This window comes from Astatotilapia calliptera, chromosome 1, assembly GCF_900246225.1.
Source record: "Astatotilapia calliptera chromosome 1, fAstCal1.2, whole genome shotgun sequence".
Taxonomy (NCBI): Eukaryota; Metazoa; Chordata; class Actinopteri; order Cichliformes; family Cichlidae; genus Astatotilapia; species Astatotilapia calliptera.
Genome location: NC_039302.1, coordinates 33597021 through 33624903, shown reverse-complemented (window position 1 = coordinate 33624903; position 27883 = coordinate 33597021). Strand labels below are relative to the sequence as shown.

At 41.0% G+C, this 27883-nt stretch overlaps 1 protein-coding gene across 3 annotated transcripts in view; it reads right to left on the bottom strand.

Annotated features, from left to right (window-relative positions):
- Positions 1-15575: 15575 nt before the first annotated feature.
- Positions 15576-27883, bottom strand: part of adamts18 (ADAM metallopeptidase with thrombospondin type 1 motif, 18) — a 51511-nt gene continuing 39203 nt past the window's right edge. For 2 of the 3 annotated variants that reach the window (XM_026175466.1, XM_026175482.1), the window contains 6 exons: positions 23781-23985; positions 21109-21303; positions 19234-19304; positions 18887-19052; positions 17285-17483; positions 15576-16460 (listed from right to left, as the gene is read on the bottom strand). In XM_026175466.1, the coding sequence (XP_026031251.1) occupies positions 16345-16460; positions 17285-17483; positions 18887-19052; positions 19234-19304; positions 21109-21303; positions 23781-23985 (952 nt within the window). In that variant the 3' untranslated portion in view covers positions 15576-16344. The remainder of the gene's footprint in view (positions 16461-17284; positions 17484-18886; positions 19053-19233; positions 19305-21108; positions 21304-23780; positions 23986-27883) is intronic. The other variant, XM_026175475.1, reaches the window with a different exon arrangement.

The following is a 27883-nucleotide window of genomic DNA, read 5'->3' as shown; positions in this document are numbered from 1 at the left end:
AATTTTGTGCTGCTAACAAACCCGCTGCTCTGCTTCCCCTCATTTTTGTGCACTGCCAAACCCTCAACATCACTGCTTTCAGCATAAAACAGAGGGTGTCAAAAAGGAAAAAGTGAGCGTGACATTATTCTTAGACACCACTGTGACAGAGGCCACCTTTGGATTGTTTTGAGGCTGCTACTCAAGCGGATTCATGTCAGCATTTAATTATGGTGGAACAGTAATTCTTCATTTGCCTCATTCCTGCTGCATCTCTCTATGAATGAGGCATGTGGCAGCCTTGATTATTCTCTGACACTTCTTTTACATTTTGAAGTTATCAGCCGAATTCTCTTTCACCCAAACCCCTGTAGCTGTGTAGATAGTTTTGGATTTATCAGCAGAGGTTTTTCAGATAGCAGTCTCTGGGTTTTCTGGCGCCACCCCAGTACAATGGGGGTGAAATTGAATCAAATAGACTTTTTCAGGGCTTTGGGTTACACAAACAAAGTCCCATTCACCTCAGTCTGCGTGGCAGCAGTGTCAGGGGATAACTGAAAACAATGGTATACAACACTAAAACTGTCTGCAAGGCTGGAAACCATAGGCTTAAGTGCAAATCATACCTTGTTCCATTTCATGTTTGATTGTCTGGTTTAGAACTTGACATAAGACTGGAAAATGGCACGAAGCAGATGTATGCTTGCCCCTAATAAACTACTCTGTGATTATATTTCATTGTTGTGTTTACAACCTACTGTGTTGCTCTGAATTGGCACAAAAAACTCCTCATTTAACATTTTATTGGCATCATGTAGTGAGGTGAGTCCTGATGCATATTACATGAATCCTGAGAATGCATTCATTCATTTACTCATCCTTCTACATTTGCTATATGCTCAAGCCAACTTTTGCATTGAGTGGAAAAACCCATTTCAAATATTTATTTGACGTGAGCGAAAGCACTGCTGCAGAAGCTGCTGTGTTGACTACCAAAAAAAGTTAAGCCAGATTTAATTAATCACATACATTTGTGCCAACCAACGTGTTGTCATCCCAGGGTATCAAATACGTGTGTTCTGTCCATGCCATCTTAGGGTCTTGACATGCTAGCCCCAGTGTTATTGAACACCAACAAACATCAGCACTCATTTAAAAACCAAAAAAGTAGTTAGGGTTCTTTAGCTTAGCTTTCCCTTTCTGGTTAATTTAACTAATTGTTCAGGTTTAGGCTCCAAAAGCTATTTGGCTAGTTTTAAAGTTCTTTCACAACATTAACAGGACAGTAATGAGTCCTTTACAAGTGTCTATATGTGAAAAATTCTGAAGTGAGAGCCTTCTTTATTTTTATTGCCAGAAAAAAATAAAAAAATTAAGGCAAAGAGGAAAAAAACTCCATGTGTTTCGCCCTTAACAAGGTGAAAGGTTTTAATTTTTTTATACAAGAAGCTTGAGCCCACTGGCATCTAATAGGTCTCACCCACTGCCAGAAGGTTTGGGTGAGTAAAATGATGGTATTAAGCAATGTGTATCTTGCTATTGTGCCTGTACAGTTTATGATTGCAGCTTGCTAACCAAGCCTCCTAGTTTTAGCTGATGAACCAGCTCCCTGTTCTTTTTGTGTAAATAAGGTAAGTTCAAGGTTCTAAAAACTCCATTTATAAACTTTTAGAAATGAGTTTGACTTTTTATTTATCTAATTATTTACAACTGTTTATGGTAAAAGTGTGCGTATTTAAAGTCCCGGACTTTAAATACTAAATGAAAACTGAGGACATGACATCAAACTGACTATGCCAGTGAACTGGATGAGTAACATCAAAACAAAAGGCAAAAATCAGTATGCAGTGGTCCCTTGTTTATTGCGGGAGTTATGTTCTAAAAAATAAATAAATAAATGAATAAATAAAAATAACCCGCGATAGGTGAAATCTGCGAAGTTTTCTATTATTATTATTGATGTTTTGAGGCTGTAAAACCCCTCACTACACACTTTATACACTCTTCTCAGACAGGCATGAACATTTTCACACTTTTCTCTCTTGTTTAAACACCCTCAAAGTTCAAACCTTCATAGATAAATAAGTACGGTATTATAGAATGAAACCAAAGATCAAACCCTGTTTTCAGGTCCAGAACATGCGAATACAGCAGCTGTGAGAGAATTCAACATTAATGAATCAATAGTATGGAAGTAGAGGAAGCAAGAAGAATGAGTTGAGTAAAGTTTGACTTATCTCACTGTTTTGTTTCACTTAATGCGTCCTATAATCTGGTGTGCCTTATAGTCTGAAAAATATGGTAACTTCTACGTTCCTTTAGCATGTAAAGAAGTCCAACTTTTTGTACGATGGTTAGCATCTTCCTCTGCCTTTCGGGTGCTACAACAAGTGCCTTTGACAGTGCAAAACGTCTCGTCGACGTTTTGGATTAATGTCGATGAGACGTCGTGTTTGTTGGGGAGAAAACTTACAAACATACAGTGCAGCACTTCAGAATCACACTGCTAGCGGTCGAAGATTTATGTAAATTTGACGAGCTGAACACATTCCGTACTGTTACAGAGACGCAGCACAAGATTGATCACAGTTGATCAGGACGCAGAACACAATGCCCTGTAAAAAAAAAAAAAAGTATGCCAAATTGCAAAAAAATAAATAAATCGCGAGGGACCACTCACTCCATTTTTTTTTTACTTGAATTGTTTCCTTATTGGCAGGATAAACCCGAGATGGTATGTAAGACAATACATTGTACACATGTACATGATTAGCTTTTTATATTTATTTCTGTCTTTGACGTGCTGTTGTGCTTGTAGTCACACAGCAGATGTTGTTTTTCATGTGCTTTGCTGTCTATCGCTACCCTGTAATGATGGTGATGATGACTCACACAGTCATGTATGGACATCAAACCTGCATCACCCTCAGTGCCATGAATCAAAATCTGCCAATATGCGTTGAAGAGGGGGTCAATAGGTTGAGGAAAGCTTTAAAATAGCTTCAATTGATCTGGTATTGTCCACATACTCCATTTTCATCCTGAATTCTCCTTCCTCCATCCCTCTGCCTGTCTTCAACATATCTGTCTTTTGATTTCCTTTCGCCTTTTTCTTCAAAAATGACAATGGTCCTCATTTCTCATGCCATCACTGGCGGTGCTGCAAATCTAACTTCTGAGAAGATTGGGGGGGGGGGGGGGGGGGGTTGTCTGAGCTGATTTATGAAACCTCCCTAACTATTGATACAAAATGCAAAATCCAGTGTGGAAGGTACCCTGGTGACATTTGTCAGAGTCTTGCAGTGGATACAGGCTCCAAGTGGTTTTCCAGTGAGTGAGAAATGGGAATATCTCGGCTGCTAATATGTGATGTGACAGGAAAACACTATCCCAGAATACAAATTAGCAATGCTGATGTTTGACATTTCTTACTAAGGAGAACACAAATCAAGTTATTTAGCTTTGTCTCTTGCCTTCTTGACCACTTTTATGTAAGGTGGATGCTAACAGTACCATCAATTATTTTTGTGGATGCCTCCCCCTTACTCTTCTCCCTCTGACTTTCAGAAATAAAATGTAAAAATAACATAAGGAGATGTGTACCCACTTGCTTCCCTGAGTATATAATATTGCAGACACTCTAGCCTGCTGCTGTTCCCATGTCACAAGTGGCTCTTGTGGGCTTTTTCATAGAAATTGAAGGAGGTTTTTCTGCATCACACAGGTGCAGAGACAAAGAGCAATTATTCCAACCTTTTTCACAAAAAGCCACATTGAGATGTGGATTGTGGAAACAGCCTGTGTGATTTTCTGCCCTCCCAAATAAAGAATGCATATCAAACCATCAGAAGCTAGAGAACTTATCAGCACACAAGTGTAGGTTCAGTTGATGCTTTAATTCTAGATCCAGTGCTCCTGAGTATCAATTTATGGCAGTGTATTTATGTGGAATACATTATGTAAAGATATCAGTGGAATTAATACAATTTTACATTGTACATTTATTTCCCTAAACCAGAAACTTGTGCCGAGTCTACTCCATATCTTTCTTGTATCCGTAAGATAATTACTATGCTAAGAGGTGAACTGTCGCTTTGCTGTGGAACAGGTGTTCTGCAAGGACCTTTATGCACTGGGTTGTATTCATCCTTCCCTTCGTTTTTCTGCTGTGACACAGCCATATTGCATGATACTTCAAGCACTTTAGGGATAATATTGGCCAAATGATGTCTAGCAGTGTCTAGCATCTAGCAGATATGGTACTTTAATGCCTGCAGAGAGTTAGAAAATATTTTCATTTTGCCCCCAAAGTTCTCTAATTGCCATCTGGTAACATCCAAGAAAGTTGCATGCTGTTTACTCAGAGTAACTTTAATTCTGTTAATCTACCATGAAATCCTGACAACATTGGTAAGATGGTTGTCCTTATGGCGCAGTTATTTAGTCTGGGCATTTTCCATTTCACAATTATTGAAGCCTCTGTGCTCCTGAGAAGCTAAAACCTAAAAGCTTTAGCGAGAGCTTAACTGTTTTGGCTCGTCTTCTCTTGATGTAGAGTGTGGATTGTGGAATTATTTATTCTAATGTGTCAGCCGCTCTAAACTATGTTTAGTCTATTACTTTTCCTGGCTTGTAGCTCAAGAAGTAGCGCAGGTCATTTATCAATAAGAAGGTTGGTGGTTCAATCCCTGGCTGCTCCAGTCTGCATGCCAAATATTCTTGGACAGGATACCAACTCTCCAATCCATCCATCGGAGTATGAATGTGTGTGAATGTTAGATATAAAGCACTTACGTAAAAAAAGCAAAGAAAAAAAGTGCTTGTGTGAATGAGTGAAAGAAGCAAATTGTATAAAGCACTTTGAGTACTCAGAGTAGAAAATCGCTATATAATAATCAGTCCATTTACCATATATGATGTATGATTGACTTGCACAGCAGTGGAGTCATCATGACAGAAATCAAAACTAAAAGGATATGGCTTACATTTAAAGGAAACCAACATGTTTGTTTACATGGCTTCTCAGAGGACTCTTGTGTTAACAGACCTCAGTATCTAGCAGGATTTTCAGCTAGACTAATGCTATAAAGGTTTTGCACGTGACATCACATGATCATTGTGTAAGAGCTGTCTGCCATATTGGACATGAGAAGCAGTCCCCTATGAGCAAGCACTTTGGCGACAGTGGGAAGGAAAAACTCCCTTTTAACGGAAAGAAACCTCCGGCAGAACCAGGCTCAGGGAGGGGCGGGGCCATCTGCCACCACTGGTTGGGGCCATCTCCAGCCCCTCTTTGCTCAGTTTCTCCAAATAACGAGCAAGATGCTTGCCATGAAAGAGTTTTACTGCCTCTGAGAGGGTATATACACTAGTTTGTTAACTCATAGTTGCCACAGTTTATCTCATCTACATAATTACTTTACTGATTACTTATTTTCAAAAATAATTAGTTACTTAGTTCCTTTTTTTTAAAATGATTTACAACCTAGGTAATAAAGCAATAGATCTTTCAGCCCAATTCTATTTTTTCTGCATAATCCATCATATAAAATGTAATAAAATGAAAAAGTCTCTTTTTGAAACTAGTTTTATCAGTTTTAATCTTTTAACTTTACGCATAACGCAAATATTATATGCAACATTCTCTTCTTCTTCTTCCTCCTAGCGTTTTTCCCGCTCGGTTGCAGGGTCCGCTTTTCTGCAAAGTCGTCTCCACTTGGGTCGGTCAAGGGCGTCGGTCAGATCGGCTTCGATCTTCTTCACGTCGTCCTTGATTCGGTCCATCCATCTCCGCTTTGGTCTGCCTCTAGGTCGACGTCCTTGGGGGCTGAGCCGCAGTGCTGTTCTCACCACTGAGTTCTCATCGCTCCGTACCACATGTCCGTACCACCGCAGCCTCGCTTCTTGCATCTTATCTGTGATTGGCGCAATTCCCATCCTCTTTCTAACGTCGGTGTTCATGACGTGGTCCCATCGTGTCAGGCCTAGGCACCATCGCAGCATCCGCATTTCCATCGTGTGAAGGGCTTGTTCGTGCTTTGCGGTGGCTGGCCAGCACTTGGATCCATAGAGGGCGACGGGGCGCACTACACTCTTGTAGATCTTTGACTTGAGGCGATTGGGCATTCTTCGGTCACACAGGACGCCGGTGACTTGGCGCCATTTCATCCACGCTGCGTTGATCCTGGCTCGTACATATGCAACATTCTCTGACTGGAAGAAATTTGTTTAGCATTTAAGCCTATTTTCTGCATATTCCAGCACATAAAATAAAATAGTTTTTTGTGTTTACACTCTCTCTTTCAAATAAATGCACGTAAAACAACGCAGAAAATAAATAAAATCAAAGACTCAGCGCTCCTGTTGCTCTATTTTCGCCTGTATAGCAGGAGTGGGGCAGGCGGAGGTTTACCCTGGTGCAGGTGTGCCGTAGCGGTCAGTGGAAGGATCTGGGAGTTTCACATTCACACAGTGTATTTGGTGCTTGCTCGGACGTTTAGGGGTTTTTCGCTGTAAAAAGAAGTTTTCTTCCCACGCAGTGAGCAACGGACGCTAATGTTTTTGTTACTTTTTACAGAATCAAACTCAAAGTAAGGTCAGTACTTCCACACTTTAAACGCTGCACAGTCATATGCTCTCAGCACTCGATATATTATCCATTGTTGATCTGCACACAGCTGTGTTGCCACGAATGTCGCAGTCACTTACGTCATTGTCATGAGACACTCGCGCAAAAAATCAGGGTTTTAGTAACGCAGTAACGCAGCGTGCTTACAGGAAAGTAACAGTAATCTAATTACCTTTTTGCAATAGTAATCCCATCTCTGAATATGACACAGAAAACTCTCAGCCAGCCACCTTCTTTATTTCGTGATGGCAAAGGTTTTGATCTTCAGCTGGTATTTTATATTAAATAGGACATATTAATAGACAATTTATTGTTCAGCTTGTGATTGAAAGCAGACTTCCCGCTGTAAACTTTGCTGCTGCAGAGTCTATGCTGTGCATTCTTTTTTTTGCTGTTTAATTTCCAGCTTGAACACTTATGGATTTGAGAAATGGCCATTCCAATCTAAGTCAAAAGATTCTTTTTCTTGTTTCTTTGTTTTTTTGTTGTTGTTTTTTTGTTGTGAATAAACTGAGGAACTGCATCAGTAAATAAATAAATATGTGAGGCGTGCAGAGACCCATAAAACTACAGAGCTGAAAATGAGTATAATGACTCTACTTTAAATCAACTTAGTCGCCAATAGAGAAACTATTTGTAATGAGCAGAAAAAAATACAAAAAGTATTTAAACTTTTTATTACAAGGCCTGTATAAACTTGTATAAACTATAGCAAAACAAGCGCTCAAAGCAACATTTTTCACATCACTGCTGTTGATTATTTCTGGGTTAAAACAAAGGAAAAAAGAAAGACTCCATGGACTTGTTGTAGACAGCAGGGAAGGAAAGTGAAGAAATTACAGTGACACTTGTAGATCTGAACTATTGTATTAGCTGAGTAACTAATCTGCATCTGCCTGCTGATTTCAACAAAGCAGTATTCCAGACACCCCCAAATAGGGCTGGGTGGGTGCTGGGTTGGGTGTTGTCTTGCCTTGCAATCAGTCCCCAGCAGTACATGGAGAGCTGCTGTAATTAAGGAGCAGTGTCCCCCATGAATCCTATCCATGAAGCAGGACTTTAATTCCCCACTAATTGAGGCCAACCCGGGGAGGGCAGAGGTATTTGAGTCTCCTGCCGGCTGGACCAACCACTGTGTTAGATGATTAGCCGAGGTACAGCAAAGGTAACAATGAAACCGAACCTCGCCAGCACAGCCAGACACACCTGCCCACTTCTCATTGTTTCTCTACTCCAGCGCTATGCGAAGGAAACCCTACCCAAATGGAAACAAACTTTCCAATCTGAGCTCCACTTTTATGGGCACAGTTTTCTCTGCTGGTGGGAGGCAAGTGGGGGAGAAGCTAGAGGGAAGAGGAAGAGGGGCAGGCAGTTAGATTGATTTGTTTCATTTGGATTTGTATCTATTGCGGATGTGATTGCTGTCGACAGAGGTTTATACAACTCCGGAGAGAACAAAGGAGAGGTGGGGGTATATACTCCAGGCTGCTACAAGTGCTGCGTCTAATAGAGAAAAGCATTTGTAAAATGGGATTTATTTATTGTGCTGATATTACAGTTGCATGGATGTGTGTCAGAGTTCTTTTTGGTTTTGTTTGCAATATCCCCACAGTTTAAGTTCAGTCTAAACAAACTGCTGATGGTAATGTGAAAAAACGTCAAATGCACTGACTCTGGCTTCAGGTGACAGTTGTTTTGTATCTTTAATGGTGCCGTTCGCCGTTTTGGGTGCATGCGATGCCTACTTCACTTTCATGTGTATGCTTCACTAGAGGCAGTGGGTAAAAAGCACTGAGGAAGTGGCTGTGAGGCACAGTGTCACTGAAATCTGTCAGACTCCTCTCTCTCACTCCATCTCTGTCTGTCTCTCTCATTCTCTCTCCCTCTCTGTCTGTATATATAGAAAAACCTCTCCATTTCAGAGCAGCGCTTGACAGCGACAGACGCTTCAGCGCGCTGAGATTTACTTGGAATTGTCACTATTGTCTTAGAAAAAGTTATGATTTATTCCCGTGCAACTTTGTTGTCTGCACACAAATGCACACAGCGAGAGGATCTCGTGCTCAGATACGCACACATGCAGGGTTAACAGCTGTAAATTGGTTCTACTTGCTATTCAAGACGTCACAAAGTACGTCCGTCAGTGCTTTCCCTTTTCACTGATTTAAAGATGCCAGCTTTAGTATACACTGCACTGCACACAGATTGTTTTGGCACCTTTTTAGAGCAATTTTTGAAGCTTTCTGTTGATTTTAGAGCTTTTCTTGATTTGAAAGGCAAACCAGCTCCCCAAGCACCTCTACAAAATGTAGCTGTAGAGTAAAATACAGCATCAAATTACTTTTTTGTAGCTCAACTTTTAGCATTTTATCAACTTTGTCTGATCCATTACACCAATTAGAGCTGCCAGAGATCAACCGTACCCTGCAGTGATGGGATTTGCCCTCTCAGAATGATTCAGAGTATTCTCTTAATTTAGCTAACTAGCAACTAAAGCAAATCCTCGACCGAATAAGATGTTTTGTTCAAGAAGACATTCTTTCACTTTCAAACCAATCCGTTCAGTCTCATGAAGGCCTCATTAAGATGAAAGTCTTGTAGGAAAGCCTGATGTGGAAGCTCTTTATCTTCTAAGTGTGCCACTCAGTACAAAAGAACATAAAGTGAGAGGTCGAGTAAGGGGGAGTGCGGCTTGCTGTACGTGGGAAGTACAATCATGTACGAGGATGCTGGAAACTGAAATATGTGTCGGAAAATAATGTATCTGCTGTAATGCGACCATTGCTTTGTCCTTGTTTGAAGCACTAGCACGGCTTTGATTTATTGAGGTTTGTAACCTTGGCCAATTACCTACAACACACACTCCCCGGCTGTTTTTCCACAGTGAAGGGGAGTGCTTCACCCTCCTTCCTTTACACTTTTGTTGCTGGCCTTGCACAAAAAAGTAACAGTTAATTGGTAATAGTTCTGACCTTGTTTCTTTCCGTCTGATGACGTTTCCCCCTGATTATTTATAATTCAGCTTTGCCCTCAACGTGCGGAGAGTGCTTCATTTAGTTTAGGAAATCACTGGTGGTCTAAAAATCAAGCCTGGCTTGTTTTCGCCTATTCATCTTTTTATCCACAAGGGGCAAAGTGAAGGATGGCCTCAGAGATTTAGCTGGCATTGCCGACCAAAAGGTCTGAAAAATTGATAGGTTGGAATTTACATATCTGTTGTGGAATTGTATTCCCCGTGGCCAGCTTGAGCTCACAGTTCATCAATAAAATATGACAGTCTGAGGAACAAATATTGAAATGACGCCTGTCGAAATGAAGTTTGGGAATGTGCATATAGTAGCGACGAGTTTAACTTTGTAACTTGGAGGTTAGAGAAGTCATTGCTTTTGTTTAGTGTAAGGAAATAAAGGGGAGACCATTTGCATACATCTAACATCTAGGTGTGAGAAAGTGATTTATTTTGCTGTTGTTGTTGTTTTTGTTTATATAGTTTGGAATTTGCATTTAACGTGGAGGGACAAAGAGACTCAAAGACTGAATGCAGAATTTTTGAGTGGGCACTGCCCTCTGGTGGTCAGACAAAGAACTGAGGAGATGTTGTAGCGCGCATAGATTTCACCAGCAGCTCATTAAACAGAGTAAAATGTGTAGCATGTGTACATACTATACTTGTATACATGTGGGTGTACTCTACATGACTTAATCTGTATAGCAGTGTGTCTCCAGGGAAGAGGAGGTAGCGGAAGAAATGTGCGCTTCTTTCAGAATGACGTAGAAGAGCTCCATCTTTATAAATTCACACAAAAACACAACAAGAATAAATCTGAAAAAGGACAAAGATACAATAAAAGGAGCTCAGTCCATTTCCAGCCACTTGGATGCTGTTTGCTCAAGGTCACGAGGTTAGGCAGGTGGGCATGGCTGCAGCTGGTGCCTACAGGGCCCCAAGGATTCTAATCAATTCTTACATTTCAGGGGAAAATGATGAGAAACCGGCCGCTCAAAGGAAGATAGATGAGAGAGAGTTGCAGCAAACACACAGATCAATAATATTCATAGCCTCAAGGAGAAAATACGTTAAGTAAAAGCTTTTTACTCAATGGATCTGAGCAGGGACGCTCAGAAAACCTTTATGCACCAGAGAGAGATCAAGAGCGAGAATAAGCTGGTATGAGCAAAAAAGCAAACAAAAAATAAATAAATAAGAAAATGTCCACATTCAAGGTTCTATGCGCTTAGGGGGATGAGTAAAAAAATGCTCGAAATATGCTTAGCAAATCAGTGCATTCATGTAATCAGCAAATGAACAGGTGGACTATATTTTGTAAAAGTGGTGCTTGAGCAGCCAAGGGGAATAAGTGCTGCCTCTGCTGCAGTATGACAAACAGGGATGGTGCAATGTTTTTAAAACAAAACGCTCACGTAATCGATGATTCTCAGTCGAGAGGGGTCAAGGGACACTTCTGGGGTTTTTTGTTTGTTTTTTTGCTTTCTCACAAATTTAAACACCCCGGAAGATTCCTGATCTTTTAATTAAAAAATGAATTTTGAGACATGCATATACAACAGCTGTGACACAGCAGAGAGAAAACACACAGCATGCGGCATTATAAAGTGATTTAGGCGCTTCAAAAGCCAAACACTACAAACTTTCCAGAGTTTACAAAAGCATAAGCAAGGGTAATGAGATGAAAGAAGTGAGAGGTGAGACAGCGAAGGGGGAGAGGAAGAGGAAGGTAAGGTGAGGTGAAGAAAATGTTTTTAAAAAAAAGATGGAGATGGATAGCAGAAAAGCTAATGAGAGACAGGCTGGGAGCATGTGATGGGCAAGGATCGGGGGTGAGGGTTCGCCAGAGCTGAGGAGGTTTAGTTATGCGTGAGCCATATATACACAGGTCTTTACTCGATTCTTAAATCATCCAGCATGACAGAGACACAAAGGCTTGTCTTGACGCTGAGCTGCCAGTCGTCTTTTGAGCTCTTAATCACCTAGATCTGCTCCTCGCAGATCTCTTAACGTTAGAGGAGACGCCTGGCAGCAACGAATGAGCCCCACACTGCGACTCCCACGCAACTGCACACCTCTAAAGCCCTGCCAATGCCATGATCCACCTGCAATCACCCTGCAGCAAATACCAGGCGCTCCCCTGTGCAGGCAGCCACATCGTGTGTGTGTGTGTGTGTGTGTGTGTGTGTGTGTGTGTGTGTGTGTGTGTGTGTGTGTGTGTGTGTGTGTGGGAGAGATAGAGGGGATGGTGGGACGAAGAAAGGGGTAAGAGTGTGTGTGTCTGCTATCTTTTTGTATGTGTGGGCACGTGCTTCGTGAACTCTGTCTGATACAGAGGTACTGATGGGAGAGGTGGAGTTGAAATATGACAGCTTTCACTTGCTGTGAAGCCTGCCCTCAGAGTAAGCCCTGCAAGAAAGAGAGATCACTCTCACTTTCTCTCAGTCCACACACACACATACACACACAGAGACACTCATACACAGGCTTAGATGGAACTTTGTTAAGATGTGATTAGACTGACTGTCAGTTGTGAGAGGTCCTATCAGGGTTCACTGCCTGCCAAGTGCACACAAACGACGGTCTTAGCCGGCCTGCCTGACACTTAGCTAGCGGAGAAATGTCTAAGCTGAAAATAACAGCCGACCCTGACTTACAACTGGACCGACAACAACTGGTGCTTTGCCAACTGGAAAACAGGAAACAGGAAAGAAATACCTGCATCACTCAGCCTGGGTAGCTCAAGTATTAAGAGAGACAGGCCTATTTTGGAGTTGACAGACCAAGGCAGGCATTTACTTTCGTGCAGTGTGCTCATTGTGTACCAGGTTCCAAAAAAGGTACACTTCTTTTTCTTTGGACAAGGTTTCTCATAGCGGCGGGTTGTTTCAGGAGACATGAAAACAGATGTGATGAATTTTAAACAAGGCCACAGCCATGCTAGTGGCTCACTGAGGCTCTAGCAAGGCACAGATGTGCTCCCAAAATGCTAGCATCAGCATCCTTATAAGCATTAGGCAACAATACTAAAATGCTAAACATTAAACTCAAAGTACAGCTTAATGTCAAAATCATGTGGTATTAAAGTTTTTGCCTAATAATGGATTTTTAAGGTTTGTCTGTTTTCCCTTTAATGTAGTCATTCCGATGGCTGTAATAGATATCCCCATCAGGTTGGCTGTTGCTGTTTTGTGCTTCTTAACTTCCCTGATAGAGCTGGAGTATACAAAGTTGCCATGACCCTTAGAGTCAAACTGCCACATTAATGGAAGCATATCAGGTTTAAGTTAACCAGATTTAATATTTCTGAGATCATTAAATTCATTAACAGATGCTACTGCTACTGCCAAATTTTAGTCAATCTGTCATCAGAGTTTACTATAAATAAAAACGTATTTTTATGGTGTAAAATTTGCACACTTGTCCTCCGTGGCTAAAATGCCAACATCTGGTTCCATTGCATTGATTGACAGGATGTAGCAGGTGAGCATTGTCAATTCCTGAAATTATCATTGTCAACAACCCCCTATAGGATGGGATTAATCAAACTTATTAATACTGACTTCTGGTATCTATAGATAGATATTAGAACATTTTTAGGAATATTGTCATATAATTCTCTGCAAACACTTTTTATCCAGCATACACTAAACTTGTTTAAGCTCTGAGTGCATCAGAAAAACTTGTCTGATTAAAGTGATGAATTATCTGTTTATATTTTGGGGAAGTTTTTAAGTTTTGATGTTGCAAGCACATTACCCAACAAATCCAAATTCAAATGAGGATGCCAAATAAAGAGCTACTCCTCCATTTCTGCATTTTTATTTGAGTCGCAATCTCTTTATTTCTCCACGGCAGTAATGCCAAGGGTTGATGTGGCTCCCCATGCTAAGATAATCAAAATATGTCATTATGAACCAATATGGGCAGAGGAAATTGAGTCCCATCTGGAACTGAAAGCAGGATGGAGATATAGAAATTCTCACATCAGCTCAGCGGTAAAATTGCTGCCCCACTGCGATGTAGACATCACAGGCTGGCTTGTAGGGACATACATATGTATTGTACAAACACTCACCCTTTAAGACACAGGCACACACTTGTAAATGCATGAATCCAAGCAGCAAATGCAGGCATGCAGCTGGGAAACCATGTAACAAGGGTATGCATGCCCAAATTCCAAAAGCATGCTCTCACCCACACACTTCACAGTCAGCCTGATGCTCAGTGAACAAGTTAATTGTGTGTATGTTAGCCATCATATTTGTGTGTATGTGCATGTGCCCCAGCTTGTGGTGTCTGGCTCACAGCATGCCAGTAAACAGCATGCAGCCAAGACGATGTGAGGACTCCAGGCTTCATGATTCATGGAGACGGTTTGATTAAAGAGCAATCGCAGACCCCGCAGAGCGAGAAAGGGTGGCATAATCACTGTAAGAAAAACATTGTTTAGTAGCATAAATCTCAGCATGCTTCTAGTTATGAAAGTTTTGAGAGGGGCAAAAAGTTATCAAATGTCTGAAGTTGCCAAGAGGCCAATAATAGTGAAAGCAGATTCCCACTGAGTGGCCAGACAAATAATGGGCATTAAGTGTCCAACTGGGCAATAATCACAGTGCTCATGGGGATAGAATGCAAGACAACACTAATGCCAAACGTTAAAGTTGCTTCATCAATTTTCTCACAACTAAAAATGATTAAATTAGCATATTTAGTGTGGAAACAGTTTTCTTTTGTGATGACATCAAAGGGTTGCTTTAATGTTTTTGTTTGCAGTCATGGTTCTGATAAGCTGAACATGGCTTACTCTGTACTTAAATTGACAGCCACCATTACCAACTAGCTAATAGTCAGGCACTTTAAGAGCCTTTTTTTTTCCCAAAGGTAAAGACACATTGATTTACTTTCACTTTGCATGCATATTTGTTCCATTAACTTCAAGTTGCCTAAATATAAATTAAGACAGGTTTTAAAATGACAATATTATATGCTGCTTTTTACTGCTCTACTGGTCTCCTGTGTTTACCAGTTAGTTGCTAACCTTGCTAATTCTTTTATGTGGTCTTATGCAAAGTGAGAATAACAAGTTTTTTTTAGACTGATCAGAGAAGAGAAAGTGAATTGTAAAGATGTGGGGGAAATCTAAAAAAAAAACAAGAAGTTAAAATGCATCACATTTTTTCATTGGTTTGTCACTACAGGCAACAGTTTTATGTACGAAGAAAATTTTAGCCTAACTACAATTTCGTTTTTATACTGTATATTTATATACATCTATAAATACAGTATTACCTGAAGTCTCAAATTATTAGTCGTTTTCTTAAGGGGGTAAATCAAATAGCATAATAGGTGAGTTTGTAGACTATTTATACATTGATCAATCATGTTTGCAGATTCTTTTATTTAAAGAAATAGATATTGGTTTGTTTACGTCTTGATTTCATATTGGTTCAAGGGTGTTTTTGCTTTTCTTCCTTGATCTCTTTTAAGAAATTGTATTTATCGGTTGTTATAAATGTAGATATTGAGAGACCAGCCAATAGCTAATATTGGATTGCCAATAAATCAGTCAGTCTATTTTACATTACTGTCTGCTTTTAGAGTTTGAGCCATTAAAATTCCCTTCAACCAAACTACTGCATATATGTTGTTTTTATGTTGTTTTGTGCCCCAATCAAAACAGAAATGAACACGAGTGCATCATCTCTTATCTCAAGCTCAACCTGCCACGTCTCTATATTTTGACCAGACTTCTGTGAAGAACACACCTACACTACTCTCTCTCAATAACCAAAACCCCTTGCTATCTAGACTGCACCCACGCTTACCGAGCAATCATCCTCTTCTCTCCCTCTTCACCCTCCTCTACTCTCCCCCAGGCTTGCAGACAGCCTTACTCATTATTCACCTCATTGTGGCTGTAATCGATAGAGAGAATGCAGTGAAGAAAAGAAAAGCAGATAGATGGTGAAGTTATTTACCATAAAGATAAAGCAGAGATTAAAAAAAAATACAACCACTTACAACGCAGTTGAATTACATATTTTAGGTACACAGATACGGATGTTTAAATAGCACTGACATGAATGTGACGTGGTGCGATTCAGGAGTAGTAAACAGGACAAGTGGACATCATGTGAAGGAGAAGTGCAGTTCACCTGATTACTAACGCCCCATATAAAACTGAATCATGTGAATGCAAGGGTGACTGGCACAAAACACAAAAATAACATGTCCCAAATCCACTGTAAATCTCACAAAATGTAAAATCATATATTAGGACCCATAATAACTTAAACAAAGACATACGAAACCAGATGCCTTTAAATGCACAACATATAACTAATCACACTATTGTTCTTTCCTGTTGTCCTGATGGCTTTCTAGTTTCAGGGGTTTCAAGAGGAAAATACTCCACAAAATATCAAGATACATATATTTTACAACAAGTCTTCAGTTTGGATTTCACTGTCTTTCCAGTTTCAATGTGAGCATTGACCTGATGACACCACTTTGGCAGAAGAGCATCAGCAGCCACGTTGCCTTCTTGAACAAAGTCTGTGTATGTACTCTTTCACTTCTATACAAAATGCATTAGTCAAGTACTCCAGGAAGAAAACACACATTGCTGTGCACAGTCCTGTGTGTAGTGGGTATTTGCCCCTGAATGGCCTCCGTAGCAGCACTTTTGTTCGAGGCTGGCCGTTGTGGACTCAGAGGTGTCAGAGCTCTATGGCTTCTTGCTGGAGCAGGACTTGCAGCACTGCTCTCCATAGAACTTGTGGTTACAGACGCCGTGCTGAGGGACCAAGTGGCACCAGCTGAAGTGATCCACACAGTGTTCTTCTGAAGAGAAAACAAAAAGAAGCAATGCTATTATACATATTATAAGAATAAACATTAACTTGAAGATATGAGAATAAACAAAGCAAAGAAAGTAGCAAACCAGAAAACATTTGACTAAATTATTGCTAAACTTTTTTGTTTTTCAGTTCATTCAGTGACTAATTAGTTGAACACCAACACACACAGTGCTAATGTCAGCATGTTAATATGCTCCCAATGGCAATACTAACATGCTGGTTTTAAGCTGTGTATAGGCCAGTGTTTAATGATGTTAATAACTGTTACACACTTTAGTGTGATGGCCTGCTAATATAAATGGACTGATACTTATACAGTGCTTGTTATTGAAAGCCATTTACAAACACTCGTTCGTACAGCATTTAATTCTATGCCTTTAAGCACTTTTTAACTATCATGCACACAATCATACTCTGATGGATGCATCAGGGGCAATTTGGAGTTCACTATTTTGCTCAAGAACGCCTAAACTGGAGGAAATGAGGACTGCGCCACCAACCTTCCAATTAATAGTCCAAATGCTCTCTTGTCTGAGTCATCGCCACCGAAAAGGTGAGAAATGGTTCAGCTCCTTAACATGCAAAATACTAACAAACTGAAGTGTCCTACACATTAGTGTGTTGGCATGCTAACTAATTGGTTTGCCATATTACTTTGATACAGTATGATGCTAACTCTTGCAAACTCTTGGGCTGCTAGTCTTTGAATGAAATCTCAATAGTAAATCTCCTCCATGTCTGTAATTATATGGTCATCATTTAATGATGCTGAATAAATTTGTTCTTTGCTCCCTCGGAGAAATATACCTTTCAGTGCTGGTCCAGCAGCTGTGACCCGGCTGCTAGAGCGATGTGCTGGAGCCGGGGGAGCAGCCGGGCAGAACTGCGTGTTGCATGCCCTAGAAGTGACAGGCCTCTGGTGTGGCAGGCAGCCAGCTGCGGGGCGACCTTGTCGAAGACATTGGATGGATCGAGTCTGGACTCCTCCGCCACAGGACACAGAGCACTGAGACAAAGGCAGGAGAGAAGAGGCAGTGAGCCAAAAAGAAAAGAAACAAATGAGAAGAAGAGATACAAGAGGAAGCACAGTCATACAAATAAGAGGGGAAAAAGTTTGAGAGAGGAAAAGCAGCTGTAATAAAGGGATAAGGGGAGGGAGGGGAAAGAATGGAAGAAAACTCTACGCAGAGACAAAGAACAGATGAAGAAAACAAACAACCCTAACACCATGTACCTGCCCTGCAGCAGGTGTCAAGAGATATCTTCTCTGGTGGAATCATACAAGGATCACAAGCTTGAGATCAAGCAGAATAAGACCTGCACTATAAGAGGTTGCCCTTAAGACGTTTTGCATAATAGATGATGTAACACATAGTCGACACAACCGTACCCCAAAAGACTCTACATCTTTTGGCCTATCCCACATATCCACAGTTCCACTTCTGGCTAAGACCTCTGCTACATCTGTAAACTTACATCACCTACACTGTATAGTCTGCCACTTAGTTTTCTTGGGGGGGGGGGGGGGGGGGGGGGGCACTTGAATGTGGTATTATGACAATTAGTAACAATTAATGATTTATGCAAAAGACTCAGACTGAAGAGAGTCTCTTAAACAAAAGCGAAAAAATGTCAATTCAGAGACAGTGAAATAGAAAATAAATCAATTTTTAGAGCTGGTGTACATATCACCCGAGTCTAGAGTGGTGTGTCCAACCCATTCATATTAGAGTGGACACAAGTTAAAGCAAGTTCAATCTGAAGCCCACTAAGCCATTTCAGTATACCTACTGCCAAGGCAGCATTCCATTTGATATCAGTGATTTGCATGGCAAGGACTGAACATGCTGGGTACTGTTAACAATAAAAGGCTGCTCTAGTCAATCATCTGTCACTTACAATGTGTGCAACTTATAAATCTTTACTGTGACAAGTACTGTGACAGAATAGTTCAAAAAGAATGAAATCAGGTTTTGAGCAGTTCTTACACTTTTTACATCAGTATCACATGCCTCATGACATAACCAATCAGAGTCCGACAATGGCAGTCCGTGTTTAGTCCGATTTAAGTGAAAACTGACCTAAGACCAACTCTGTGTGACAGTCGAGGGCTCAGGATGTGTTGCTGATGTGAGCTGACCCATAGAGGCAGTAGTGCAACATGGGTCAGTCTGAATAAACTTTAAAGGTAGATAAAATAACATTTCTTGACACGATGTTTAACAAATGGATATGAAGTGTCCCTTTTTATATTTTTAGCAGTGTAACTTTAACACATCAAAGCTGTAATCATACTGTGTCATATAAGGTAGAAAATCTTCAAACTGTGAGATTTTCAGCTTGAACACACAAGTATCCGTAAAATCTTTTGATGTAGATAGCATTTAACCAAAGCACAAGAAAATCTACCTGCTGCCAGGGAGAGGCGTACCAGCCTAAGACCACTACGCTTGAGGTCGTTCTTCCAGGGACCACCCGAGGGAGCTCTGGGCATGGACCTCGGTTGCATCCTTGCTGAAGATCCACCAAAGGTTTGGCTATATTCCTGCACCTCCGTATAGTAAACGCCACATACCTGTGCAACGAGAGGACAGGCTATCTGCTCAAAATGACTATTCCTACAGAGCTTCTCATTTGAAAAACATTGAAATTCTGACTCAGATGATAGTAAACAGATGGCACAGTGGGGTCTCAAGTATCTGTGCAGATCTATTAAAGTATGAGGGATGTCTTAGTGTGTAGTTGAAGGCACATACCCTCCCTGTGAGTCTCTCTCCCCACAGTGAAGCTCTCTTTTCTGGATGCCTGAGCCACACGACCTGGAGCACTGAAACAGAGTGCAAGCAGGAGGGACAGCTTTAGAAAATGAACTCTGTGAGTGGTTGTAAGTGATGGGATGGTTCCTGTAGTTACAGACACCGCAAGCTCATTTACTGTTGTAGTTAAGGAGCAAAAAAAAAAAAAAAGAAAACCCTGATATGCTTTACTGTGTATTTTTCAGTCATTATATATGATGAGCAGACAGTTTGTGTCACCTGTGTGTTTTATCAGCCCGGCTTTCTGCTACAACAGGTAAAAATATGACCATCTTTGGCACAAATGCAGAAAAAAAAATCCTATCTGAACTGACTTCCACAGATTCACCTGGGTGAAACTTCTCAGTATTAGTATCGAGTGAGCCAACACATTTGATCTGTCACAAAGTAGCAACCGCTGCTAATCATTATCCATTTCAGAAGCATGGGACCCCATTAACCACCTATCATTCACACTCATGGCTCCAAGTGTATAGCAAAACAAATATTTACTAACAACTAAGTACTTTCAATGGGGCAAATAAAAGTCACATCACGCAAAGTTTAGTCGAGCAGAAACAATCTATAACATTTCTGACTATACATGTTATACATTTCCAAAACTGCACTTCCTAAGGCTACGGTGGGCAATTTGAACATGCCAGGCAGACACCCTGTTAATGGCTAGAAAAGGTTCAGGGCCTACAAGGTTCAGTACACTGAAGGCTTGAAGAGCAACAGGGAGGATGAAAAAGAGGTTGGAGCTAGATGAGAAGAATATGTGCACAAAAGAGGAGCTTGAAGTTTTTTGGTTTTGAAAAATGAGACTCGTTTTGCTGTCATTTGTGGTCACACTGCTTCTGTCCTTCTGCGCTCACTCACTTTCTCTCTCTTTCACTCTCAGCTTATTTGGCTGTGAGCGGGACCCAGGCAGCTCCCTCTCACACAGCCACAGAGAAGCAGAGTGAAGTGCAAGAGGCTCGAGTATCTCACTAACACAGCCAAGATTTTTCACAGATGTTTGTTTTTTTCACTGCAATTATTAAGTTAACGTTGCTATTTGTAAAAAGAATGCAAAAAAGGGCTTCAGGTGTAGATAATTATTGTACTGTTTTCTTCATCTCTCAATATTCAAACATCTTCTTTCAGCTGCGCTCACCACAGCAGATTGTAAAATATTAATTAGGTCACCTACTGTAATTTGCGCATTGGTAGTATGTACTGATAATGTGTGAAATGAAATGAATTATAAACACTACGGTTAGTTTAATTCCCTGATTTTGGTTGTTGGTAGTTTCTTTGCAGAAATGCATCTTCCACAGGTCACAAAAAGTTAGATGTTCAGTTTTGTAAAATATATAGAGTTACTTATTTCCCCCAACCTGCCTCCTCTACTCCCAGTTCAATTTGTTTGTGCCAGTATTATTTTCAACAAGCGCAGTGCGGGGAAATGAAGCAGAGGAGTAATGATAGTTCCAGATGAAACATGTTGCATTTCATTCTGGTCTATTGAGGCTGCTGGCTGTGAAACTGCTTTCTCTGTTCTATGATAGATTTCTCCCTGTATGATTGTTAAGTGTTTTTGAAAAATGGGCAAGCTAGAAAGAGGGCTTTGTATTCTTTATTCTGAGGGTCCAACATCAAAAAAAAGAATGTTTATTCCTGATGTTTTATATAGTTTCAGGACACTACTTTTTCATCTGTCGCACTGTACCGAGACAGACACACCAATAAGCAACAAACTGACCCACAAATAGAAATGCCTCACTGCGGATCTGAACTCAAAATTCAGTTCACTTCCATTTTTCTTGAGTTTCATGAGTCCTTTTTTCTTACCTCTCCCCAAGGAGTGGGGATCCACTGAAGCCTCTCATTCTTAGGGCAACGCCGCAGGACGCAGGTCTCTTGGGCTTTGGGTCTGTGGTGCTGTCTGCACATGCTGTCGGGCACCACCACAGCTTTGGCCCCTGGATCGGTGCTGCGGCAAAACACGGTCCGCTTCCTCAGGCCACGGCCGCAGGTCTTGGAGCACTGAACACGGACAAGTAGGAAGTAAAAGTCATTGTGGAGCAAAAGTCAAAACTACAGATGATCCTTGGGATATTAATGATTCACTAAGCAAAGGTTTAATGGCCATACACAGATTACTTGTACGCACATACACTGTAACTTATAGTCTTATGATTGGTTTAACCTTCAGCTTCCATCACATTTAAACATTAGGCCATATTAACAGCAGTTAAATCCTTGGCACAGACACTGTTAATGCATTCCTAATTCACCACATGGTGGATAAGCAAACAGAAGGTCACTGGTTTGATGGCAGCACATTATGGCCTGTCATTAAACACAATAAACCAATAACTCTGGGATGAATGTGACCCCAACTCATCAAAGTCCTCACTAACAGCAGACATTGGTTCTGTAAACTCCATGTGAACTGCAGAGAGATGGACAGCAGAGTCGAACTGCCCCACTGGGACTGAGGAGCACAGCCATCAGGGCAGATTATCTGAACACACCGCATTAATTTATTAGAGAACAGACACACACATCTGAGCATCTACACTCACAACTACACACATCCCAGTTGTCCTCTTGTCACTAAAAGCTCCGATTGATCTTTTCAGGGACGCTGGCCTTGTCTCTGCCTGACCGCAAACTGAACTCAGGCTGCTGTTACAAAATAGTGCAAACACACAATTTGAGTGTCCCGAAGAATGATGGCTGAATGGCAGCTGAATGTCCGGACTGCACAGGTCACATCAGCTAAACAACCTGGAACAGTTTACAAAGTATCAGATGTGCTGCCAGGCTATTAATATTGTATACAGGGATATGAGCACTGAAAGGCTCAGGCTATTATGTGATGCACTGTAGATAAAGAGGAACCAGCCAAATCCATCAACTAGCCAGATCATTAAACAATGTAATCAAGACCATGCTTTGCAAAGAAACAAAACAGTTCTGTGCAGCGAATAACTACTCATTGCTTATAAAAGAGTTGACTCCACCTTATGTAGCTGTGTCGTTATTTAAGCATGTGCTATGTTACTAGATGGATACAGTTAGTTCTTAAATAGATATGTCAAACAACACAAAGGACTTAATTTTGACAGGAGGTGAAATATAGAAAAGGGTAAGAATTTGTTTTAATCTGAATTTTTTTAAAACTTTAATGTTCCTGACAAGTGATCTTTCTTTACTAGTAAAGACTATTACATTGTGTAATTTATCTCGTACTGTGTTCCACAAATCCAGAACTTCCTATAAATAGGAAAATAATCTTAATGGGACCCACCTATCTAAATAAAGGCAAAAAAATCCAACAGAGGGCAGCAGAGCATTTGTTTGAGCTTGAGTGAAACAACTGACAGCTTGAAAAGGAAACTCAGTGTATGAGTGAATATGTACCTTCCTAGACACAGACAGGGTTCTGTCAGGCAGAGACATACCAGTGTGCATTGACCACACACTGGTGATGCTTTACTTGCACTTAAGGAAAATAAATTAGCTATGACAGATATCCCTCATAACCTCTAACCCTTTTAGTAAAAAAATAATGACTTAACAATAGAGTAGGCAAAGACTGGGTATTGACACCTATGAGTGAAATAAACTCATTTTTTAACCAAAATTTATAAAACAATACCTAAAGCCTTTTTCATGTTGGGAAATGCACAGGAGTAAATAAAATGTCAGATCGCCTTGGTATAATAATAATAATGGATTTGATTTATATAGCGCTTTTCAAGGCACCCAAAGCGCTTTACAATGCCACTATTCACTCTCACATTCACACACTGGTGGAGGCAAGCTACGGTTGTAGCCACAGCTGCCCTGGGGCAGACTGACAGAAGCGAGGCTGCCATATCACGCCATCGGCCCCTCTGGCTAACACCAGTAGGGTAACGTGTCTTGCCCAAGGACACAACGACCAGGACAGAGAGCCCGGGGATCGAACCGGCAACCTTCCGGTTACAGATACGCTTCCCAACCCCCTGAGCCACGGTCGCTCTTAATGTGTGTAGAAAAAAGTGTTCAATATTTTGCTAAGAGCTTTCTGAAGCTGTGCAGTGCTACTGTGTTCTAAATGTGATCAGTGTAATGCCATGGAGAGCACAACAGTTTAATTCTTGAGTTTAACATGTTTGCGTACGGACATTTGCTAAGTGTTAACATTGAGTTTGTTAATGGCACTAGATTGACTGTTAGGTGAAGGGTCAGCAGAGTTATTGCAGACTACCCTATGGGGAACATGAATAACAGTAACTAGTGTCACAGAAATCCATTTAGTAGTTGCCAAAATATTTTCCTTAAACCATGAATATAAACCTCATGTGGCAATAAAGGAAAAGGTAGAGGTTCCCAAAGTCATTAGGATTTGACTTGCAGGGATCGTAAATGTCAGTACAAAACTTCATAGCGATTCATCCTAGGTCAACGTGGACTGTCAAAATTAAAAGCTACACTGCTCTTGTGGTTTTGGAATGTTGCTACAAACCCACCTGTGACCAAGATCCAGTGCTCCATTCTGGCGGGCAGGACTGGGTGTGGCAGGGCTGGACTTGGGCCGGAGAGATTACAGGGCAGAAGGAGTGCGCCACCACCTCCTCCCGTTGGTAGGTTACCTTCCTCATGCAGCGCAGTGTCCTGGTTTGTTGACCGCCACCACATGACCGACTGCAAGCACCCCAGTCTCCTGGTGCCCAACTGTGCCAAAAGAGCAGAGGAGATTTAAGAAAACATGGAAGGTTTGCCTCAGTCACTGCTCAAATACAGAAATTGAGTTTTATTTAATTGCATCTTACTTTAGTGCCATTCAGCACAGTTGTCTCACAGAGCTGCATATTCCAAGTTCAAGACCTTACAATATCATAGAAACTGACAATCCCACTCTGTGCTTTTCCCAAGTGCATGAGTGGGAAAGAAAAACTTCCTTTTTACCAATAAACCTCAATTACCCACTGAAATACAAGCTGTCATCGCACCAAACATCTCTGAAAAGTTCTTATTGTTGTGCTTCGTAAAACAGCCCTTTCTACCCTGGTTAAATTTAAAAAATGAATTCATTAAGCTCAGAGCTGGTTATCAGCAATAAAAGAAAAGACAGAATATATCTTCATGTCTCTGCAGTTCGATCAATCTCCATATTTATCATTGTATATGAAACTAAACAGGAAAACCATTTCTATACCTGACTCTTAATGACAGCTTTTTCAAGTTCCTCAAGGCCAACCACAACATGCAACACTTTTTCTTCCCCTTTGGTTTGTTTGGCTCATTTATTTCTCTTTCACCTGTTCACTCTGCCCTCATCTTCTTACTTCTAATCTCTTCGCTCTTTGTCCTTTTGAAATCCTGCTTCACCACTGATGAAAAGCCTCCTGTTATGTCTAAAATAGTTTCTGTCTTGGCATCAGGGCTGTAGGGGGAGATTTCACCAAATGAGTGGTCTGACAACCACAGGCTTAGAAGAGGGAGATGGAGGGATGGGCAGATGGCGCTGTCCAGTTCTGAGAGAACACGCTACCACAGGGACCATTCCTCCATACCACCGACCTGCTTCAGGGGAAGAAAAATGCTTTCATTTTTGTTCAAATGCCACAGGCAAATGAAGCTGCGGGACTAAACTACAATTTGGAAATGGGATAGATGTCAACCAGTGGGACCCAAAAGGAATGGTTTGGGATTTTTTGGCTTGTGGACTGTTTTGCTTTTTCCCCTGCTGTTTTTCCTGGCTTATAAATAACAATATATCATTGGGGGAAAGTGGCTGAAGAGCCACTCCGCTTCACTGCAAACCACCACTGACCTAGCTGTAATTTGTATCTCTAAAATGTTTCATTACCTGAGGTAAGAACAGCACATTGCTGCAAAGGAGGTTCTGAAAAGCTCGACTGTATATTTTCTGGTACTTGCATGGCTGCAGACCAGGTACCACCAGTGAATGGAACTATTCTAATTCTAATATTGGAGCCGTGTGGTTTTCTTAAGATCCTAAGCATAATTATATACCACAATCCAACCTTCTTTAACAAGCTGCTTGTCTGGTTTGCATTTCCCACACATGTCCAGTCCTTTAGCAAATGCATTTACTGTGTCCTTTGTCTCTTCACAAACATTCAGTGAGCTCTAGAAGCTGTTGCAAGTTGAAAAGAGTAATAAGATAAAGGTGCTCTTTTCATGTTGAAGTTATTTTACTCTTAACTTTGCAGTATAGATCCTAAAAAGTGGTAAATATGCCTGGTACATAGATCGTTTGAACTGATTTGTTGGCACTTACAAAACTGATGTTCATGCTGAGTTAAATATCTTTAAAGGAGGATTCTCTTCCTAATTTCAAGCTAGCCCAAATGTTTGAACTGACTTATTAAAATTCTCCTTCCGTCCCCATGTTATGGGAACCTGCTGCAACATCACAGTCCAGCATCCCCGCAAAGTAGAGAGAGAACAGGTCTAAAGCAAAAGAAAGGGAGTAGATAAGAGTGAACGGGTGAAGCTGTGTGTGTATTTTATGTGAGGCTGTGAGCGTTGGGCTTGGGGTGGGGGTTGACTGGCTCTGCATGGCTAGACTGGCCTGGCCCCATGGGAATCCTTCCATCTCTGCACAATAAAACATGGATAGGCCTGTCAGCACCCGAGATACATGTCACAGAGATAAACAGGCACTTTCACATTACCCCTCCTTCCACACACACACACACACACACACACACACACACACACACACACACACACCCAAACACTGATGTTCACTCACATAGTACACATGCATCCACTTCATTGTCAATTTTTCTTTTCTCTGCTGGGCTCTTGAATGCGTGCCCATACATCCTGGAGGTCTTAATGCAGTCATTAAAGCTTTCATGCTGCTCACTCAACTCAACTTGCTTCCTGTGTAGCATCCATAAATTGGCCCATACTCACAACCATCTGAGAAAAACTGTCAGCTACTGTAGAAAATAGAATCCATGGGTGTCAAGCTTATTTATTTCCCTGCATGGACAGTAATTATTTATACCATTTTCTGCGCTAAGCAAAAAGAGGCGGATGGGACACGCAACAAGGCTGTTTAATAGCTTTCACCGAGATAGCAGAAATGGTATGCCCAAGATTAGGAGCAGGAAATGTCCTCTCGGGTGGTGGGAAACTTAGTAAGAAACAGAGGCTGTATGCTGGAGGTGTAACTGATAGCTGTCTGGCTTATTCAACTCCTGACACAGGAGAAAGTTCAGTCTGGACTTGTTGTAGCATGGCTAATAGTGAACAAAATAACAACATCATTAAGATCAGAGAAGCAGCTTATATTTCTACTTTTAAAGCACGGTTTGGACCAGAAATACATGATTCCAGCATTATGCATTTGGAAAAGGAACTATAAGAATGCATGCTGCCTTTCTATGTTGGCATGTTGCTTTTCTCTGTGTGTGTGTGTTTGCATGTGCATGAGTGAGTACTCTCTCTGAACCTAAGACACAGTTTCTTGCCTGTTCTTTGGAGCAATGCTGTAAATCAAGCTAGCTCAATTTCCCCGAGCCAAAGCCCTACATACTGTAGAAGAGGGGCCATTTATTCAGCGCTGTTTCAACTTGTTACTCCACTGAACTATCTCCTGTTTTCCTCCTTTGCTTGCTGCATTGGTCCCAAAATGCACTGTCTCCTTTAAAAATGCATGCCATTAGGCTCAGTGTCTAGACCAAGGAGATAAAACACAGCCATGGTTTTGCTACTGAGAAATGCAGGAAGCTTTGGGCTGAGTATATATGAGAGGGTATGCACAGAAATCAGCAGTCGTTCAGAGCCAGCTTTGATGTCTTCTTCCTGCTCTTTAGCCTTCCTTTTCTTTATTTTTTCATCTCAACCCCAATGTTTCCTTTTTAGTTAAATCATTGCCTAAAATTTGTTTCTTTTTTTTGCATTTGCATAATTTGATATTTAGCCTAAAATGTCACAATCCATATTAAAAATCTAAAGAGTTTGCATTCTAAGATGTTGGTTGCTTTTAACTACATTTCCACAATGAAGCCCTCTCTTTTTGTTATTTCACTACAAACACTGACAGAAATATGGACATGACCTCTGTGACTTCAGCGGTAGATTCAGCTCAGATGAAGCATGAGCTCGGAAAGTTTCTTTCTAGTGATCAAAAACAATGTAGCATTTTTTCTCATATTTTGCATTTTTAGGTCTCAGGATCATTAACGGGTTAAAAGGCCATGTTAAAATTGTTTAAACTAAATGGTCTAAATGAAAGAATGAAAATCATCAGGGCATACATGTAGACAAGAGATCAGTTACCAACACTTGACACTCACATGGAGACACAGCTGGAGAAAACACTTCAAGGCAACAAAGACTTATCCAAAAGAGCACAAGATGCAGTGGGCTTTCATGTGTTTTCTCAAAAAAAAAAAAAAAAGTGGGCCAAGAAAAGACGAGGATAGTGACAAGAAGAACACAGGCTGAGCGGAGTGCTGGCTAGCCACAGCAAATAGACCACAGGCAACCTCTAGACAGCTCAACCACAGTATTTTTGTGTGTGTGTGTGTGTGTGTGTGTGTGTGTGTGTGTGTGTGTGTGTGTGTGTGTGTGTGTGTGTGTGTGTGTG